The sequence below is a fragment of the Brachyhypopomus gauderio genome, chromosome 7 (assembly GCF_052324685.1).
Source record: "Brachyhypopomus gauderio isolate BG-103 chromosome 7, BGAUD_0.2, whole genome shotgun sequence".
NCBI classification, from domain to species: Eukaryota; Metazoa; Chordata; class Actinopteri; order Gymnotiformes; family Hypopomidae; genus Brachyhypopomus; species Brachyhypopomus gauderio.
Window position 1 is genome coordinate 1,505,347 of NC_135217.1, and position 20,918 is coordinate 1,526,264.

At 41.1% G+C, this 20,918-nt stretch overlaps 1 protein-coding gene and 1 long non-coding RNA gene across 2 annotated transcripts in view; one reads left to right on the top strand and one right to left on the bottom strand.

The window, feature by feature from the left end:
- Positions 1–20,918, top strand: part of LOC143518449 (uncharacterized) — a 153,623-nt gene that overhangs the window by 12,560 nt on the left and 120,145 nt on the right. The window lies entirely within an intron of this gene.
- LOC143518398 (uncharacterized) overlaps positions 1–20,918 on the bottom strand; it is an 80,827-nt gene that overhangs the window by 11,169 nt on the left and 48,740 nt on the right. The window contains exons 4-5 of the mRNA XM_077010863.1: positions 6,706–6,733; positions 5,586–5,620 (exon numbers count right to left, since the gene is read on the bottom strand). Of these exons, the coding sequence (XP_076866978.1) occupies positions 5,586–5,620; positions 6,706–6,733 (63 nt within the window). The remainder of the gene's footprint in view (positions 1–5,585; positions 5,621–6,705; positions 6,734–20,918) is intronic.

Genomic DNA, 20,918 nt, shown 5'->3' on the forward strand with positions numbered 1-20,918 from the left:
TTAACCCACGCAAGGCACCAGGTCCTGATGGTGTACACAGTCGTGTACTTAGAGCACAGAGGTGTCAAAAGTATTCACATTCATTACTCAAGTAGAAGTAATAGATACTAGGGTTTTAAAGTACTTCTGTAGAAGTGGAAGTATCAACTCAAGCTTTTTACTCAAGTAAAAGTGTTAAAGTACTGCTTTCAAAACTACTTAAAGTAAAAGTAATGTAAGGAAAAAAAGCCATTAAGGACAAAAGCTTAGGTCGCACCCCAGGGGTCTATAGTGCACTAGCCCATAGAGGTGTTTTTACATCTACACCTGATCTGCAATTTGACAGCACAGATTCCGTGACTGTTTAACATTGACATATGAACGCGACACGCAAAAAGTTATATCCACTCAATAACTGCCTTTCACCATTTCGTATTGTAGCAGCGAAACACCACGATGGAAGGCAGTTAATACTATAAACCCTTTATTAACTCGCACTTCAGACAGAACCACAGCGCGTTGCCGCAGTATCACCAGTTCATACAAGTGACATCAAGGAAGTATGAAACACTTAGTAATGATGCTTGTTTGTTAAACAATATTCTTTAGTTATCTGATAGTATGTTTAAGCGGGAAACACTAATGTGTGCGATATTGTTGGAATCTTCGTGGCGAATTAAAAAAGGTAGTGCGAGCTGACCAGTTAACGGACGCTCAACGGTTTTACGAGCTATAGCCGATGACGCCGCTCTTCCACCGAGTACTCCTGTTCACCGTTTATAAAAGTAAGTAGCTTTACTAACTGGCTAACATTTGCTGTCAGTGGCCAACTTTCCCGAAGAACCAGTTTAGGAGCAGTTCTTTTATGTTATATTAAAATGTTAATGTTGATTAACATGTTGGTTGGTCATCCTGGCTACCAACCTCCTCGCTGGTGCTTAGTTGGGACACTTCACTCAAACTCTCTTGAGTCTGCCACGGACATCTTTATACTAAGCTACGTACGTCTGCTATGCCCTCGCTGGAGTGTGATGTGACGTGTGCCGGTGTGATGGATCACGTACAAACCAATAGGGTGTCGGAGTATTATATGTTTATACTTCTCATCCAACCACAATCAAATTCACTCTATCCGGATGGCGTGATTAGGATAGGGGTTTTTTTTAAACGATGACATGCCGGATTGAAAACAAGTCGAAATGAAATAGCAGTAACAAGGCTATTTTTAAATGTAAGGAGTAGAAAGTACAGATAATGGTGTAAAAATGTAAGGAGTAGAAGTAAAAAGTCAGCTGAAAAATAATTACTCCAGTAAAGTATAAATAACCAAAATTTCTACTTAAGTTAGGTAACGGAAGTATTTGTACTTCGTTACTTGACACCTCTGTTAGAGCATGTGCCAACCAGCTGGCTGAGGTTTTCACAGACATATTTAACCTCTCCCTAAGACTGTCAATGATTCCTACATGCTTTAAGAAAACCATAATTGTTCCAGTTCCCAAGAAACCTTCTGCCACTTGCCTGAAGGACTACCGCCCTGTTGCACTGACATCTACAGTTAAGAAGTGCTTTGAGCAGCTGGTCAAAACTCACATCTGTTCTACGCTTCCAGCCAATATAGACCCTCACCAGTTTGCATACCGTTCCAATAGATCTACAGACGACCCCATTGCATTAACAGTACACACTGCTCTCACACACTTGGACAGAAAGAACACATATGTGGCATTCAACACAATCATCCCAGCCAAACTCATCCTGAAGCTCAAAGATTTGGGTTTGAACTCTCATCTCTGCAACTGGATAATGGACTTCCTGACGAGCAGACCGCAGGTGGTGAGAGTGGGTGACAGTATTTCATCCACGCTGACCCTGAGCACGGGGGCCCCCCAGGGATGCGTACTCAGCCCCCTCCTGTACTCCCTGTACACTCATGACTGTGTAGCTAAACACGCCTCCAACCTCATCTTCAAATTTGCTGATGACACTACCATCCTAGGCCTCATCACAGATGGAGATGAAACTGCCTATAGAGACGAGGTAAGCGCTCTGTCACAGTGGTGCCACAACAATAATCTCTGTCTAAACATCAGCAAAACGAAGGAGATGATTGTTGACTACAGCAGGAGGGCGGTCACTCTCCCCTTAGTATCAACGGGGATGAAGTGGAGAAATATATATATATATATATATATATATATATATATATATATATATATATATATATATATATATATATATATATTTGTGTGCATGTTTTGTATATATTCTCTTATGTATTCGTTGTTGCTAAATGCAATTTGTATTGTTTTTGCCACTATACATGATGCTGCCCTGCTGTAGAACTATTATTATCTGAGCCTCATCCAAAGAATTTCAATGCATGTTATGTCCCGATATGATGTGCAAATGACAAATAAACTTGAAACTTGAGGTTAGTGAGGTAGTCCAGAATCCATGTGGTGAAGTGGCGGTCCAGCCCAGTGCGCTCCAGCTTGTCCTTCAGGAGCATGGGTTGGGCGGTATTGAAAGCACTGGAGAAATCAAAGAACATGATTCTCACAGTGCTCCCAGTGGTCTCCAGGTGGGACAGAGATCTGTTTAGCAGGTGAATGATGGCATCCTCCACCCCTATGCCATGTTGATAGGCAAACTGGAGTGGGTCCATTGATGAAGTGGGCGGAGGTGGACAAGGAGTAGTCTCTCCAGGGTCTCCATCACGTGAGATGTTAGTGCTACTGGCTTGTAGCTGTTGAGGTCTTTGGGGTGTGGGGTCTTTGGCACCAGTACCACGCAGGATGTTTTCCACAGCTGTGGGACTCTCCCTAACCTCAGGCTGAGATTAAAAATGTACCGGGTCACACCGCACAGCTCATCTGCACAGGTCTTCAGGAGCCTTGAGCTGATGCCATCTGGACCTGCAGCGTTCCTGACCTGTATCTTCTTCAGTGCACATCTCACCTGGGATGTTGTCAGTGTCAGACTGGAGTGGGGGTACTGAGTGCTGAGTCTGTGTCAGCAGGAGGTGGCTGAGAGTTTGGAGAGAGCAGGGTGGGTGTGGGAGTGGGGGGGGCAGGGTGGGTGTGGGAGTGGGGGGGGCAGGGTGGGTGTGGGAGTGGGGGGAGAGCAGGGTGGTTGTGGGAGTGGGGGGAGGGCAGGGTGGGTGTGGGAGTGGGGGGGAGGGCAGGGTGGGTGTGGGAGTGGGGGGGGGAGCAGGGTGGGTGTGGGAGTGGGGGGAGGGCAGGGTGGGTGTGGGAGTGGGGGGAGGGCAGGGTGGGTGTGGGGGGAGGGGACGGGTGGTGTGGGGAGTGGTGAGAGTGCAGGGTGGGTGTGGGAGTGGGGGGAGGGCAGGGTGGGTGTGGGAGTGGGGGGAGGGCAGGGTGGGTGTGGGAGTGGGGAGGGCAGGGTGGGTGTGGGAGTGGAGGGGGGGCAGTGTGCTGGTAGTGCCAGACAGGGAGAATCCAGCAGCGGTGTTTGTGTAGTGAGGGGAGCAGGAGAATGAGCAAACCTATTGAAGAAGGGATTGAGATCATTCACCCACTTCTGGTCCCCCACTGCCTGTGAGTCAGCCTTCTTGTGACCTGAAGTAGTGTTGAGACTATTCCAGACTCCACTGTGAGTCAGACTTCTTGTGACCTGAAGTAGTGTTGAGACTATTCCAGACTCCACTGTGAGTCAGACTTCTTGTGACCTGAAGTAGTGTTGAGACTATTCCAGACTCCACTGTGTCTGGAAAAAAAAAAACAAAAGCGCAAACTTCCCCAGTATAATGTACATGGTGCGCGAACAGTGTAAGAGTAATTTAACTTAACTAGTGGTACAAGAAGATGAAAAAAAGAGAGAAAAAGCTCACGGTGAGCAGGAGCTGCTGTAACTGGCTGCCACTCGCGCGGCGCCGGAAATGTATAAAAGACCACTAATTAAAACTTGATTTGTCCATTCCACTATGCTAATACAACTTAACTTCTTTAGTTTCTCTTTGTGCAAAAACGTAAGTAATTTAAGGCAACAGGTTTCCACGCAATTTTCCAATTTCTCCCTCATTCCCAATCCCATTCATTAATCAGTGTGTGTGTTTGTGTGTTTGTGTGTGTGATCACTGCATCACTTACACCTTCATCTTCCTCTCCTTTCTCTTACGCTCGTGTTTCTTATTATGGAGAATAAAGAAACTCTTCTAGATCACTCACACATCCCCCACCATCACCATAACCACACACGCACAAGATCACTCACACATCCCCCACCATCACCATAACCACACACGCACAAGATCACTCACACATCCCCCACCATCACCATAACCACACACACGCACAAGATCACTCACACATCCCCCACCATCACCATAACCACACACGCACAAGATCACTCACACATCCCCCACCATCACCATAACCACACACGCACAAGATCACTCACACATCCCCCACCATCACCATAACCACACACACGCACAAGATCACTCACACATCCCCCACCATCACCATAACCACACACGCACAAGATCACTCACACATCCCCCACCATCACCATAACCACACACACGCACAAGATCACTCACACATCCCCCACCATCACCATAACCACACACGCACAAGATCACTCACACATCCCCCACCATCACCATAACCACACACACGCACAAGATCACTCACACATCCCCCACCATCACCATAACCACACACGCACAAGATCACTCACACATCCCCCACCATCACCATAACCACACACACGCACAAGATCACTCACACATCCCCCACCATCACCATAACCACACACGCACAAGATCACTCACACATCCCCCACCATCACCATAACCACACACACACACTAGATCACTCACACATCCCCCACAATCACCATAACCACACACACACACTAGATCACTCACACATCCCCCACCATCACCATAACCACACACACACACTAGATCACTCACACATCCCCCACCATCACCATAACCACACACACACACTAGATCACTCACACATCCCCCACCATCACCATAACCACACACACGCACAAGATCACTCACACATCCCCCACCATCACCATAACCACACACACGCACAAGATCACTCACACATCCCCCACCATCACCATAACCACACACGCACAAGATCACTCACACATCCTCCACCATCACCATAACCACACACACGCACAAGATCACTCACACATCCCCCACCATCACCATAACCACACACACACACTAGATCACTCACACATCCCCCACAATCACCATAACCACACACACACACTAGATCACTCACACATCCCCCACCATCACCATAACCACACACACACACTAGATCACTCACACATCCCCCACCATCACCATAACCACACACACACACTAGATCACTCACACATCCCCCACCATCACCATAACCACACACACACACTAGATCACTCACACATCCCCCACCATCACCACACACTAGATCACTCACACATCCCCCACCATCACCATAACCACACACACGCACAAGATCACTCACACCTCCCCCCCTCCTCACCATCACTGTTACCACACACACTCTCTCACACACACTAGATCACTCACACACACCCCCCCCCTCCCCCACTGGCACAGGGCTTACCTGACAGATGACAACTTTATTAATACGACAGGATCCTGAGCAAGAAAAAAAGTAAGAAACTAAGTACATAATGAGGGAAAAGTTCAGGTTGAATAACGTACAGTAGAACACCGGGACACGACCACCTCAGTACTCGACATATTCGGAATTCGACACAAAACTTCAAGAAAATTTTGTCTCCGAGCTCGAACAAAACTTCGGAAGCTGACCCGACTCATGTCACTTCTGTAAACAAAATACAGTTCATGCTTCGGTCACATGCCGCTAGTTGGCGTTAGTTGTTGTTCAATGGGTTTTAAACTATTTTAAGGCGGTGCTTTTGTTGTTTTTTGTACTGTTTTAGACAAAAAAACATGGGTCCCAATAGCAGAAAAGCAGAAGAAGAAAACGATAAGAACAACAATATAGTTGAAATGGGAGATCATAGAGAAGTATAAAAAAGTCATTAGTGTGACAGACTTAGCATTGGAATTCAACTTGATGGTTGAGAACAGATTCATCCACTTTCAGTTATTTCCTATGGGGAAAATTGATTCAGAACTTGACTGCATTACTTCTAGACGCTCCTTCCGGAACTAATTAGCATCAAGTTCCGGGGTTCTACTGTACATGATTTTTAGCTATTTTATAATAATCATAAAATCATGTCCTTCATGGACCAGTATCCAAATGACTCTCTACATCAAACTCATGTTATTTAAATATTATATTAAAGAAAATGACTTTTACACAAATTACATGCAATTACATTACATGTGATCTGCATTCTGTGTCTGTGATTAGAGATAATCAGGTATATCTGTGAAGAAACTTGGATTCTTAGCATCACAGTGTCAACCTGGATGAAAACTGTGTGTGACTGTTTACAAACCAGGTGACAGTATGATAAATGTTCTCCCAGGATCACAGTGTGTTGTGTTCACTACACTATGGACATGATGCTCAGCTGTACTATACTCTGGACACACAGTGTGACCACATATATTTAATCTACAGAAGAAAAGGGTTATTCATGCAGAGAATCACAGAACATCACAGGACACTACAGAACAACACAGAACATCACATAATATCACAGAACACCACAAAGCACCTACAGTCCTGCTAATATTATACTCACCTCTTGTCAGTCCTGTCACCATTCTCATCTGTAAAAATGAATAACAGTGAGGGTTTCATTCATGAGGTCGTGTGTCAACTGCTGCCTTACACAGAACAATTACAGAAGTATATAACAGTCTCATATGGTGTTATACATGGTACCATGATAATATTACTGCTATAACATGGTTTGTATAAATATTCTTCAAAGTTTCAACATTTCATAATTTACTGAGGTCTGTATTAGTCAGTGTGACATGGCCTTACTCTGGTCTGGGAGATTCAGAAATGTTTATTAAAAAAGTGAAAAACTAGTGTGCTAACTGTACCAATGAATCCCACCAAACTCTTTGTTCAGGTGTTCTTCATAGATATTGACCTGATTTATAATCTGTATATCTGTTGGCATAATGGAGCCCTGATCTCTCATTTAAATATTAATTAGGTCATTGTCAAGGCTCCGCCCCCCTGCCCGTTGTGTCTGTGTGCTGCAGTAAAAGAGCACATGGTGTTTGGTTTATGTTGTGCTGTCACTTTTGTTCTTGTATTTGCTTTTGCCACGCCTCCCTCAGGTGGGTGTATTGTGTCTCATTTGCCATCCCACCTGGGGGTAATTACGGTATGTGATGTTTAGTCTTAATTAAGTCTGTTTAGTTTCCATGACGACTGTCTTCTTTTGTTCTGGTTCCTGTACTTGTGTGTTTGGTTTTATTTTTGTTTCTTTCATTAATCTCTTCATCTGTCTTTCTACCATTGAACTGGAGAAGGTTCCTCAGCTGATACTGAGCTGATACTAGTATAATAGTTATAAACAATGAGGTCCATAATGTGTGTACTTGTAATTGTGAATTATGGTAATAGAAAAGTACAGCAGTTAGTGAAAAGTTAATCATTAGAGGAAATCCTCATTAAAACACAATCAAGTGGGCATGACTGGGTGGGCGTGACAGTATACTGAGCTTAAGTGATTCTAATGTTGAAAAAAGATCACGTTAAGAAAATATATTAGTGGTGGGCCGTTAACGGTGTTTGTTAATTTGATACTCTTATCGGGCGATATAAAAATTATCGCCGTTAATCTATTCTTAAAGTTGGGTTGGGAACTGGTTCAAAATGGGTAAGCAAACTATGATGACTTTCAACTTGATAGTTTAGCTCGGGTGTATTCCTAACCAAATTGCACAGTAGGGGCGAGAACGAGTTTTCAAACCTGTGAATTACAAATCGTACGTGTGTTTACATGGATGCAGACACGAAGTCGCCAGGTTTGCTTCATGGAAAATTCATTTTTAGGAACGTAAAGTGTTAATGGAGCGGAGCTCGGAGCGGTCGTTTTCTGTATGGTCCTAGCGCTATTCGTCGCTATTTAAATATTTCTTTTTAACCGTTAAAACTGCAGAGGACCAAAACCGGCTTTTGAAAAAGTCCCCCCCCCCCCCCCCCCCCCCAAATTACGTCCGTGAGTTTAAATGTACTAAATGTTGGCTTACATTTCAAATATCATGTTTAGCTGAATAAACATGTTATCAACCCCTTTTAATGTACAGTATGTAGGCTTACAAATTCATGTTTAACTGAATAAACCGTTGAACACGAGTAGCCTACATTTTATTGAGCATGTTTTTTTTCTTCAAGTATCAAAGTAGAACAGCTTTCTCAAGCAGTCATTGATGCATTTTGGAAACAGGAGATGAGCCCCTGGTCTAATGCACCCTCTGTATTAAGAAACCCTATCTCAAAGACTTTTAGTCATTACTTGGATAGCACGCATATGAGCCATTTTAATATAGATTAATCTAGATTAATTTCAAAATTTCAGTGAGATTAATCTAGATTAAAAAAATTAATCTATGCCCACCCCTAAAATATATATTTACAAAATCAAGTATGGAGTCTAAATATAATATGGACCATCATATCAGTGATTATTTTGCCCACACACAGAAGTTATTCTGTCATTCAAGTTAGTGTGTTGGCTTTCATGTTTTCTGTAATGCTGTATCATTTAATCCCACCTTAAAAACTTGTTTTTACTCTTCTCTCCTTTGTTCTGTGGTGTTTAAGGGAATTCCATAATCGTAGTCATAACAGGCGAGCCATCCAGGTTTGACAGATACAAAGGCATAATGCAACAGAACGATAACAAAACAAGGCAGGGCAACATAGAACAGAGAATAAAACAACAGAGACAAGAAATACCGGGAGCAGAAGTCACAAGGCACATGAATCCACAATAGAACAAATAACCGACCAAGGGCTAGGGAAACACAGGGACTATAAGTACAGGGAACTAACAAGACACAGGTGAAGACAATGATGACATGGGCATGGCAGACGATGGGAAACCATGGAGACAGACAACAAGGCGGGATCAATGAGTAGGGAACAACACAGACATGAGGAACAGGGACACCGGAGTGACAGCTAAGAGAGAGGAGCGCAGCCCTACGTGACAGTACTATATTCTTATACTTAATTTTTATCTGATGTACGTTTCACACCACTCGGATTAGACCTAGAATTAGTAAGTGTTCAATTTAAACATGTTTTAAAAACTCAGTACAGTATTATAAATGTGGAGAGTATAATAATATAATTGCGCCCTTCTGCTAAATATAAAAATATCATTTTCACTCACGCATTAACTTAATTTACGCATTTACGCTTAATAATATTTAAATATTCTGCATACGCAGTCATTAATACTACATAAGCGACAGTGGTGTGAAATACGATGCTCGGCTGATTTTCGCATTTAAGTCCATGATAAATCTTATTTATCGGTGTTCCATTAAGAATGCCTTCTGTCTGGGTCAACCTACTGAGAGTTGAGCGACCCGGATTAGTTTAACTCCGATCAGCAGTTTTGGAACCAAAAACTTGAGTATGTCAGATCGGGGTAAGACAACTCAGAGTTCAGGGTTAAGTTTAGAGTTTGTTAAACCTGCTTTCTGGAATACCCCTTTGTACTACACTGTCTGCAGTAGGAGGGACGAGCCTACACACACATTATATTCTAATACTTATTTGTCATTGTATTATTTTATCTTATTTTATTGTTTGTTTTCTTTTTTGTTTTATTCATTCTGTAAAGCACTTTGAGTTGTATGTATTTATGTATTATTACTATTATTAGGGGTCCAAGCACCACCGGTGCTGGAACCCTATTGTTTTTGTTCCGATTTTTATTATTATTATTATTATTAGGGGTCCAAGCACCAGCGGTGCTGGAACCCTATTGTATTTGTTCTGATTAATTAGGGTTCACACACATAGTGTGGGAAACCTATTGTAATTGCTCGGATTTTTCTTTTTAGGGTTCACACACATAGTGTGGGAAACCTATTGTAATTGCTCGGATTTTTCTTCTTTCTTATTATTATTATTTTTCTCCGCATAAAACGCATACTGCAGCCTAAACCGTAAGGCCCAGGAAGACCAAACTTGGCAGACTGGTGTAGTCTGTTTGCGGGACCGTGCTTAAGTACAGACACCCAAATTGGCCTGATGGTGGCGCTATAGCGCAGCATTTTGCGTTTTGGTCCATATCTCCCACCCCGTAGGTCGTAGAAACAAAATTCCACTTCAGGTGCATTCCTTGGCTCCAGACAAACAAAAAAGCCTCAAGAACCATTAAGCTCCGCCTACTTAGATTTTTTGCTAATTTGCATAATATGCAAAACCTACTTTTTTATACTAGTCCCTGGTTTTTCATCTGATCACCACAATCTTGGTGTCAAAATATTCACAAGAATCTCATTATCAAGGAACATCAACAAAACGGTGACATTGGTATACAGTCTGGTTGTCACATGTCAATCAATAGCTCTGAGGCGTGGCCAAATTGACTTCAGCAGCTATATCTCAGCAATGCTTTGACCAATCTTCATGAAAATTTATCAGTTGTTAGGGCACATGACTCAGAGGTCACAGGTCAAAGCTGGCCACGATTGTCCAATAGGGGGCGCTATAACATGGGAAAAACTGTTTCTCAGAAACCATTAGTCACATCAAGCCAAGACTTTACAGGCATCATCAGGGGCCCAAGTGGTATCAAGGCACACAATGATGACCTCATCACTCAAAAAACATGGCCGCCATGAGCCAATTAATTTTAATTTTAATTAATTGGCCATTTGGCAGACTTACCATAGGTACATGCACATGAAACTGACATGGTATGTTCATGTACACACCCTCTAAGACATACTCATGTTAGAAGGGAATTGCACCACTAGGTGGCGCTATACTAGAAAATCCAGAATTTCTCCTACATATTTTCACTTATCAAGAAATGCTTGCACTCATATGATTGTATGCAGAATTCCTAGCAACTTTCTAATTACATGTGCTTTGCAAAAATGTACCACTTTTTCACTATTATCAAATATATATAACTTGTCATTTTCATACTAGTCCTAGCATTTTAACTCCATCACCTTTAAATCACACCTTGTAATACTCAGCAGACTCTGAAATGCTAAGATTAGCGAGAAAATCCTAAGGTTTTCACAAATTAATATTTTTCATATGCATCACAATGCTACCATCATAACACATCAAATTCACAGTTCAATAACTACGCCATAGTATGTCTGATTGTTAGGAAAATTGACATCCACATTCACATGACCATTGTGGTGCTGTGTGCCAAGTTTGAGCCAAATCCGTCTACAAACAGCTCTACAGTGAATATTTTCATTTTCCATACTGACCAGTGCAGGGAGGCATAGACAGCTGCTAAGACACGCACGTTCTCACACACGCTGCCCCCCTCCTCCACTCCCCCATGCTTCTAACACTTTACAACCCTTGGGCTCTCCCTCCCCCTCTCTCTCCTTCACATGCACTCACAAAAACAAAGGCCTCTCTGGCCTATAGGTTTTACATACACACTAATTCTAGCCATTACTACCAATTACCCAGTGACTAATATACAGATATTTAGCTTCTTTTTTTCCACACACCCTCACACAGGACTTCCTATATGCTTCATATATACATTTCTCTTGCCATTTCCAACACACTAACTGATATTTAGCTTCATTTTTCCATCCACACTCTCAACTCATGCCCTCTATACATCCTGAAATGACATAAGAGAGGACAGAGATATGTAATTCACATTTCACACACAACCTCTATATAACTGCATGCTTTACTTATCATCAAAGTCTTGTTAGATACACATTCCTAGTGGCCTCCCTACTATGGGCACAACAGTGAGAACATGTCAGAGTAGGGATGAGAACATCATGAACAGGCAAAGATAAGAATATTTGTGTTATTTTATTGTATAGTAACCCATCACTCTGGTTTGTTTGAGAATCACATGTGACATATTTTGTCAGCTAAATGAAAAGGGTTAAAGAGTGGTGTTTACATGTGGGGCATTAACCAGAGCTCTCCTGCTGCTATGTTCACAACATCAGTCAAATTCAGCCAAAGGTATATTTATTTGACTAGGCCCCTGGGTCAGTGTGTCAGTACTTTTAACCTAATCTCAGCATTTGATTTAGTTGTATTGTCTGAATCATTTTGCTAATATCTTCCACACTGTATGGCCTAGAAACAAAATTGTACTTCAGCTGTATTCCTTTGCTCAAGCCAACCAAAAAAGCCTCAAGAAGCCCTTACTGCATACATGAAAAAACACACACACACATACAAAGCTAATCACAGCATTTGATTAACTTCTATGATCTGAATCATTTTGCCAATACATTTTGTTTTGATCTTTTGGGCCTTTATTGCCTCAGTTGAATAAGACACGCACGTTTGCCATTCTCACACACGCTGCCCCCCTCCTCCACTCCCCCATGCTTCTAACACTTTACAACCCTTGGGCTCTCCCTCCCCCTCTCTCTCCTTCACATGCACTCACAAAAACAAAGGCCTCTCTGGCCTATAGGTTTCACATACACACTAATTCTAGCCATTACTACCAATTACCCAGTGACTAATATACAGATATTTAGCTTCTTTTTTTCCACACACCCTCACACAGGACTTCCTATATGCTTCATATATACATTTCTCTTGCCATTTCCAACACACTAACTGATATTTAGCTTCATTTTTCCATCCACACTCTCAACTCATGCCCTCTATACATCCTGAAATGACATAAGAGAGGACAGAGATATGTAATTCACATTTCACACACAACCTCTATATAACTGCATGCTTTACTTATCATCAAAGTCTTGTTAGATACACATTCCTAGTGGCCTCCCTACTATGGGCACAACAGTGAGAACATGTCAGAGTAGGGATGAGAACATCATGAACAGGCAAAGATAAGAATATTTGTGTTATTTTATTGTATAGTAAGCCATCACTCTTTGGTTTGTTTGAGATTCACATGTGACAGATTTTGTCAGCTAAATGAAAAGGGTTAAATAGTGGGGTTTACATGTGGGGCATTAACAAGAGCTCTCCTGCTGCTATGTTCACAACTTCTGACACATTGTGTGTCAGTGCTTTTAGTGCTGACACACAATGTGTGTCAGTGTGTCAGTGCTTTTAACCTAATCTCAGCATTTGATTTAGTTGTATGGTCTGAATCATTTTGCTAATATCTTCCACACTGTATGGCCTAGAAACAAAATTCTACTTCAGCTGTATTCCTTTGCTCAAGCCAACCAAAAAAGCCTCAAGAAGCCCTTACTGCATACATGAAAAAACACACAAACACACAAATACAAAGCTAATCACAGCACTGATTAACTTCTATGATCTGAATCATTTTGCCATTACATTTTGTTTTGATCTTTTGGGCCTTTATTGCCCCAGTTGAATAATTTTTTGCAAATTACTTTATCTGTCCATTTTTTGGACTGAAGTAGCTTCATATCACTTGTTGGTCTAAAAGACCCTTTGGGCTTTTGTGCCTTTTTTTGTGTGAACCCGCCAATCGCCGCTTGCGGCTATATTTAGGGTTCACACACATAGTGTGGGAAACCTATTGTAATTGCTCGGATTTTTCTTTTTTCTTCTTATTATTATTTTTCTCCGCATAAAACGCATACTGCAGCCTAGACCGTAAGGCCCAGAGACACCAAACTTGGCAGGATGGTGTAGTCTCTTTGCGAGACCGTGCTAAAGCACAGAGACCCACATTGGCCTGATGGTGGCGCTATAGCGCACCATTTTGCGTTTTGGTCCATATCTCCCACACCATAGGTCCTAGAAATAAAATTCCACTTCTGATGGATTCCTTGGCTCAAGCCAAACAAAAAAGCCTCAAGAACCATTAAGCTCCGCCTACTTAGATTTTTTGCTAATTTGCATAATATGCAAAACCTACTTTTTTATACTAGTCCCTGGTTTTTCATCCGATCACCACAAGCTTGGTGTCAAAATGTTCACAAGAATCTCTTTATCAATATTCCTGGAAAAAATTGTGTCATTTGCATACAGTGTCATTGTGATATGTCAATCAATAGCTCCAAGGCGTGGCCAAATTTACTTAAACAGCTATATCTCAGCAACCCTTTGACCGATCTTCATAAAATTTTTACAGTTGTTAGGGCACATGACTCAAAGGTCATAGATCAAAGCTGGCCAAGATTGTCCAATAGGGGGCGCTATAACATGGGAAAAACTGTTTCTCAGAAACCATTAGTCACATCAAGCCAAAACTTTACAGGCATCATCAGGGGCCCAAGTGATATCAACTCACACAATGATGACATCATCACTCAAAAAACATGGCCGCCATGAGCCAATTAATTTTTATTTAAATTAATTGGCCATTTGACAGACTTACCATTGGCCAATCAACATGAAACCTCACCACTGTGCATATCCCAGGACTATGTGTCATGCTGTGCAGTTTTGACACATTTAGACACTAGGTGGCGCTATTTGTGAAAATCATGCATAACTCCTCCAAATTTTCACTTAGGAACATGCAACTTGTTTCTTTTTATTCCTTGCAGTAGACCTGACAACTTTGCAATTACAAGTCCTATTAAAAAATGCATACTTTTGTCACATTCATCAATTGTTTGAAAATAGCTCTTTAAGAACTAGTCCTAGGAATTTGATCCAATGATGGCAAAAATGGCATAGGCATAATCTGTAGACACTGTAGTTAAATAAATATGGAAAAAATGTTGCATTTATATTTTTCTGATTGGTCAATTTTTCCATTATATCCTTCTGGCCATGCCATAAATGACCTTTTTTGCTATAACTCATAAACCATGTAAGTGATCAACTCCCAATTTGAAAGGCTTTTATACACTGAGGTCCTTGTGAGGTAGGCCAAGTTTGGTTCAAATTGGCCTGTCGGGGGCGCTACAGTACCCAAAAACCTAAGAAATCATAAAAACTCATGCAGCAATCTTGGTATGCAGAATACAGACAAGTAATGGGGCTTGTATGATTCAGATCAATGAGGTCTATAACATTGCAATTACATCTCATAACAAAAAGTGCACTGCCTGACCAGAAATGAACCTTTTAATTCACCAAAATGTCATATTGCATTACTGAGATTAATGACATATCAGTATGATAGTACTTGGGCTCCATCTAGTGGCCAAACACTGGAACTGACTGAAAACTATTGCTCACATGAAACACCACACAAACACACACAAAGCTGATCTCAGCATGTGATTTAGTTCTGTGATCAGACTCAATTTCCCAATACACATTATTTTGATCCTTTTGGGCCTTTAGTGCCCCAATTGAACCTTTTTTTGCACATTGATTTATTTGTGAATTTTTTCCACTCAAACAGCTTCTTTTCACATTTAGGGTCTAAAGGACCGTTTGGGCCTCTGCCTATTGAGGCCAAGAGGCCTATTCGTGTGTGAACCCGCCAATTGCCGCTTGCGGCTATATTTCTTCTTATTATTATTTTTCTCCGCATAAAACGCATACTGCAGCCTAGACCGTAAGGCCCAGAGACACCAAACTTGGCAGGATGGTGTAGTCTCTTTGCGAGACCGTGCTAAAGCACAGAGACCCACATTGGCCTGATGGTGGCGCTATAGCGCACCATTTTGCGTTTTGGTCCATATCTCCCACACCATAGGTCCTAGAAATAAAATTCCACTTCTGATGGATTCCTTGGCTCAAGCCAAACAAAAAAGCCTCAAGAACCATTAAGCTCCGCCTACTTAGATTTTTTGCTAATTTGCATAATATGCAAAACCTACTTTTTTATACTAGTCCCTGGTTTTTCATCCGATCACCACAAGCTTGGTGTCAAAATGTTCACAAGAATCTCTTTATCAATATTCCTGGAAAAAATTGTGTCATTTGCATACAGTGTCATTGTGATATGTCAATCAATAGCTCCAAGGCGTGGCCAAATTTACTTAAACAGCTATATCTCAGCAACCCTTTGACCGATCTTCATAAAATTTTTACAGTTGTTAGGGCACATGACTCAAAGGTCATAGATCAAAGCTGGCCAAGATTGTCCAATAGGGGGCGCTATAACATGGGAAAAACTGTTTCTCAGAAACCATTAGTCACATCAAGCCAAAACTTTACAGGCATCATCAGGGGCCCAAGTGATATCAACTCACACAATGATGACATCATCACTCAAAAAACATGGCCGCCATGAGCCAATTAATTTTTATTTAAATTAATTGGCCATTTGACAGACTTACCATTGGCCAATCAACATGAAACCTCACCACTGTGCATATCCCAGGACTATGTGTCATGCTGTGCAGTTTTGACACATTTAGACACTAGGTGGCGCTATTTGTGAAAATCATGCATAACTCCTCCAAATTTTCACTTAGGAACATGCAACTTGTTTCTTTTTATTCCTTGCAGTAGACCTGACAACTTTGCAATTACAAGTCCTATTAAAAAATGCATACTTTTGTCACATTCATCAATTGTTTGAAAATAGCTCTTTAAGAACTAGTCCTAGGAATTTGATCCAATGATGGCAAAAATGGCATAGGCATAATCTGTAGACACTGTAGTTAAATAAATATGGAAAAAATGTTGCATTTATATTTTTCTGATTGGTCAATTTTTCCATTATATCCTTCTGGCCATGCCATAAATGACCTTTTTTGCTATAACTCATAAACCATGTAAGTGATCAACTCCCAATTTGAAAGGCTTTTATACACTGAGGTCCTTGTGAGGTAGGCCAAGTTTGGTTCAAATTGGCCTGTCGGGGGCGCTACAGTACCCAAAAACCTAAGAAATCATAAAAACTCATGCAGCAATCTTGGTATGCAGAATACAGACAAGTAATGGGGCTTGTATGATTCAGATCAATGAGGTCTATAACATTGCAATTACATCTCATAACAAAAAGTGCACTGCCTGACCAGAAATGAACCTTTTAATTCACCAAAATGTCATATTGCATTACTGAGATTAATGACATATCAGTATGATAGTACTTGGGCTCCATCTAGTGGCCAAACACTGGAACTGACTGAAAACTATTGCTCACATGAAACACCACACAAACACACACAAAGCTGATCTCAGCATGTGATTTAGTTCTGTGATCAGACTCAATTTCCCAATACACATTATTTTGATCCTTTTGGGCCTTTAGTGCCCCAATTGAACCTTTTTTTGCACATTGATTTATTTGTGAATTTTTTCCACTCAAACAGCTTCTTTTCACATTTAGGGTCTAAAGGACCGTTTGGGCCTCTGCCTATTGAGGCCAAGAGGCCTATTCGTGTGTGAACCCGCCAATTGCCGCTTGCGGCTATATTATTATTATTAGGGTTCACACACGTAGTGTGGGAAACCTATTGTAATTGCTCGAATTTTTCTTTTTAGGGTTCACACACATAGTGTGGGAAACCTATTGTTATTGTTAGGTTTTTTCTTCTTTCTTTCTTATTATTATTATTATTATTTTTCTCCGCATAAAACGCATACTGCAGCCTAAACCGTAAGGCCCAGGGACACCAAACTTGGCAGACTGGTGTAGTCTGTTTGCGGGACCGTGGTAAAGTACAGACACCCACATTGGCCTGATGGTGGCGCTATAGCGCAGCATTTCGCGTTTTGGTCCATATCTCCTACCCCGTAGGTCCTAGAAACAAAATTCCACTTCAGGTGCATTCCTTGGCTCCAGACAAACAAAAAAGCCTCAAGAACCATTAAGCTCCGCCTGCTTAGATTTTTGCTAATTTGCATAATATGCAAAACCTACTTTTTCATACTAGTCCCTGGTTTTTCATCTGATCACCACAATCTTGGTGTCAAAATATTCACAAGAATCTCATTATCAAGGAACATCAACAAAACTGTGACATTGGTATACAGTCTGGTTGTCACATGTCAATCAATAGCTCTGAGGCGTGGCCAAATTGACTTCAGCAGCTATATCTCAGCAATGCTTTGACCTATCTTTATGAAAATTTATCAGTTGTTAGGGCACATGACTCAGAGGTCACAGGTCAAAGCTGGCCACGATTGTCCAATAGGGGGCGCTATAACATGGGGAAATTTGTTTCTCAGAAACCATTAGTCACATCAAGCCCAAACTTTACAGGCATCATCAGGGGCCCAAGTGGTATCAAGGCACACAATGATGACCTCATCACTCAAAAAACATGGCCGCCATGAGCCAATTAATTTTTATTTGAATTAATTGGCCATTTGACAGACTTACCATTGGCCAATCAACATGAAACCTCATCACTGTGCATATCCCAGGACTATGTGTCATACTGTGCAGTGTTGAAACATTTGGCCACTAGGTGGCGCTGTTTGTGAAAATCATGAATAACTCCTCCAAATTTTCACTTAGGAACATGCAACTTGTTTCTTTTTATACCTTGCAGTAGACCTGACAACTTTGCAATTACAAGTCCTATTAAAAAATGCATACTTTTGTCACATTCATCAATTGTTTGAAAATAGCTCTTTAAGAACTAGTCCTAGGAATTTGATCCAATGATGGCAAAAATGGCATAGGCATAATCTGTAGACACTGTAGTTAACTAAATATGGAAAAAATGTTGCATTTTTATTTGTCTGATTGGTCCATTTTCCCATTATATCCTTCTGGTCATGCCATAAATGACCTTTATTGCTATAACTCATAAACCATGTAAGTGATCAACTCCCAATTTGAAAGGCTTTTATACACTGAGGTCCTTGTGAGGTAGGCCACGTTTGTTTCAAATTGGCCTGTCGGAGGCGCTACAGTACCCAAAAACCTAGAAAAGCATAAAAACTCAGGCTGCAATCTTGTTATAAAGAATACAGACAAGTAATTGGTCTTGTATGATTCAGATCAATGAGATCTATAAGATTGCAATTACATCTCATAACAAAAAGTGCACTGCCTGACCAGAAATGAACCTTTTAATTCACCAAAATGTCATTGCATTACTGAGATTAATGAGATATCAGTATGATAGTACTTGGGCTCCATCTAGTGGCCAAACACCGAAACTGACTGAAAACAATTGCTCACATGAAACACCACACAAACGCACACAAAGCTGATCTCAGCATGTGATTTAGTTCTGTGATCTGAATCATTTTGCCAATTCACATTATTTTGATCCTTTTGGGCCTTTAGTGCCTCAGTTGAATTGAATGTTTTGTCACATTGATTTACTTATGCATTTATTCCACTCAAACAGCTTCTATTCACTTTTGGGTCTAAAGGACCTATTGGGCTTCTTTTTGCCTATTGAGGCCAAGAGGCCAATTTGTTGGTCTAAAAGACCCTTTGGGCTTTTTTGCCTTTTTTTGTGTGAACCCGCCAATCGCCGCTTGCGGCTATATTTTCTTCTTATTAGGGTTCACACACATAGTGTGGGAAACCTATTGTAATTGCTCGGATTTTTCTTCTTTCTTATTAGGGTTCACACACGTAGTGTGGGAAACCTATTGTAATTGCTGAGATTTTTCTTATTAGGGGTCCAAGCACCAGCGGTGCTGGAACCCTATTGTAATTGTTCCGATTATTATTAGGGTTCACACACGTAGTGTGGGAAACCTATTGTTATTGTTAGGTTTTTTCTTCTTTCTTATTATTATTATTATTTTTCTCCGCATAAAACGCATACTGCAGCCTAAACCGTAAGGCCCAGGGAGACCAAACTTGGCAGACTGGTGTAGTCTGTTTGCGGGACCGTGCTTAAGTACAGACACCCAAATTGGCCTCATGGTGGCGCTATAGCGCAGCATTTTGCGTTTGGGTTCATATCTCCCACCCCGTAGGTCGTAGAAACAAAATTCCACTTCAGGTGCATTCCTTGGCTCCAGACAAACAAAAAAGCCTCAAGAACCATTAGGCTCCGCCTACTTAGATTTTTGCTAATTTGCATAATATGCAAAACCTACTTTTTCATACTAGTCCCTGGTTTTTCATCTGATCACCACAATCTTGGTGTCAAAATATTCACAAGAATCTCATTATCAAGGAACATCAACAAAACTGTGACATTGGTATACAGTCTGGTTGTCACATGTCAATCAATAGCTCTGAGGCGTGGCCAAATTGACTTCAGCAGCTATATCTCAGCAATGCTTTGACCTATCTTTATGAAAATTTATCAGTTGTTAGGGCACATGACTCAGAGGTCACAGGTCAAAGCTGGCCACGATTGTCCAATAGGGGGCGCTATAACATGGGGAAATTTGTTTCTCAGAAACCATTAGTCACATCAAGCCCAAACTTTACAGGCGTCATCAGGGGCCCAAGTGGTATCAAGGCACACAATGATGACCTCATCACTCAAAAAACATGGCCGCCATGAGCCAATTAATTTTTATTTGAATTAATTGGCCATTTGACAGACTTACCATTGGCCAATCAACATGAAACCTCATCACTGTGCATATCCCTGGACTATGTGTCATACTGTGCAGTGTTGAAACATTTGGCCACTAGGTGGCGCTATTTGTGAAAATCATGCATAACTCCTCCAAATTTTCACTTAGGAACATGCAACTTGTTTCTTTTTATACCTTGCAGTAGACCTGACGACTTTGCAATTACAAGTCCTATTAAAAAATGCATACTTTTGTCACATTCATCAATTGTTTGAAAATAGCTCTTTAAGAACTATTCCTAGGAATTTGATCCAATGATGGCAAAAATGGCATAGGCATAATCTGTAGACACTGTAGTTAACTAAATATGGAAAAAATGTTGCATTTTTATTTGTTTGATTGGTCAATTTTTCCATTATATCCTTCTGGCCATGCCATAAATGACCTTTATTGCTATAACTCATAAACCATGTAAGTGATCAA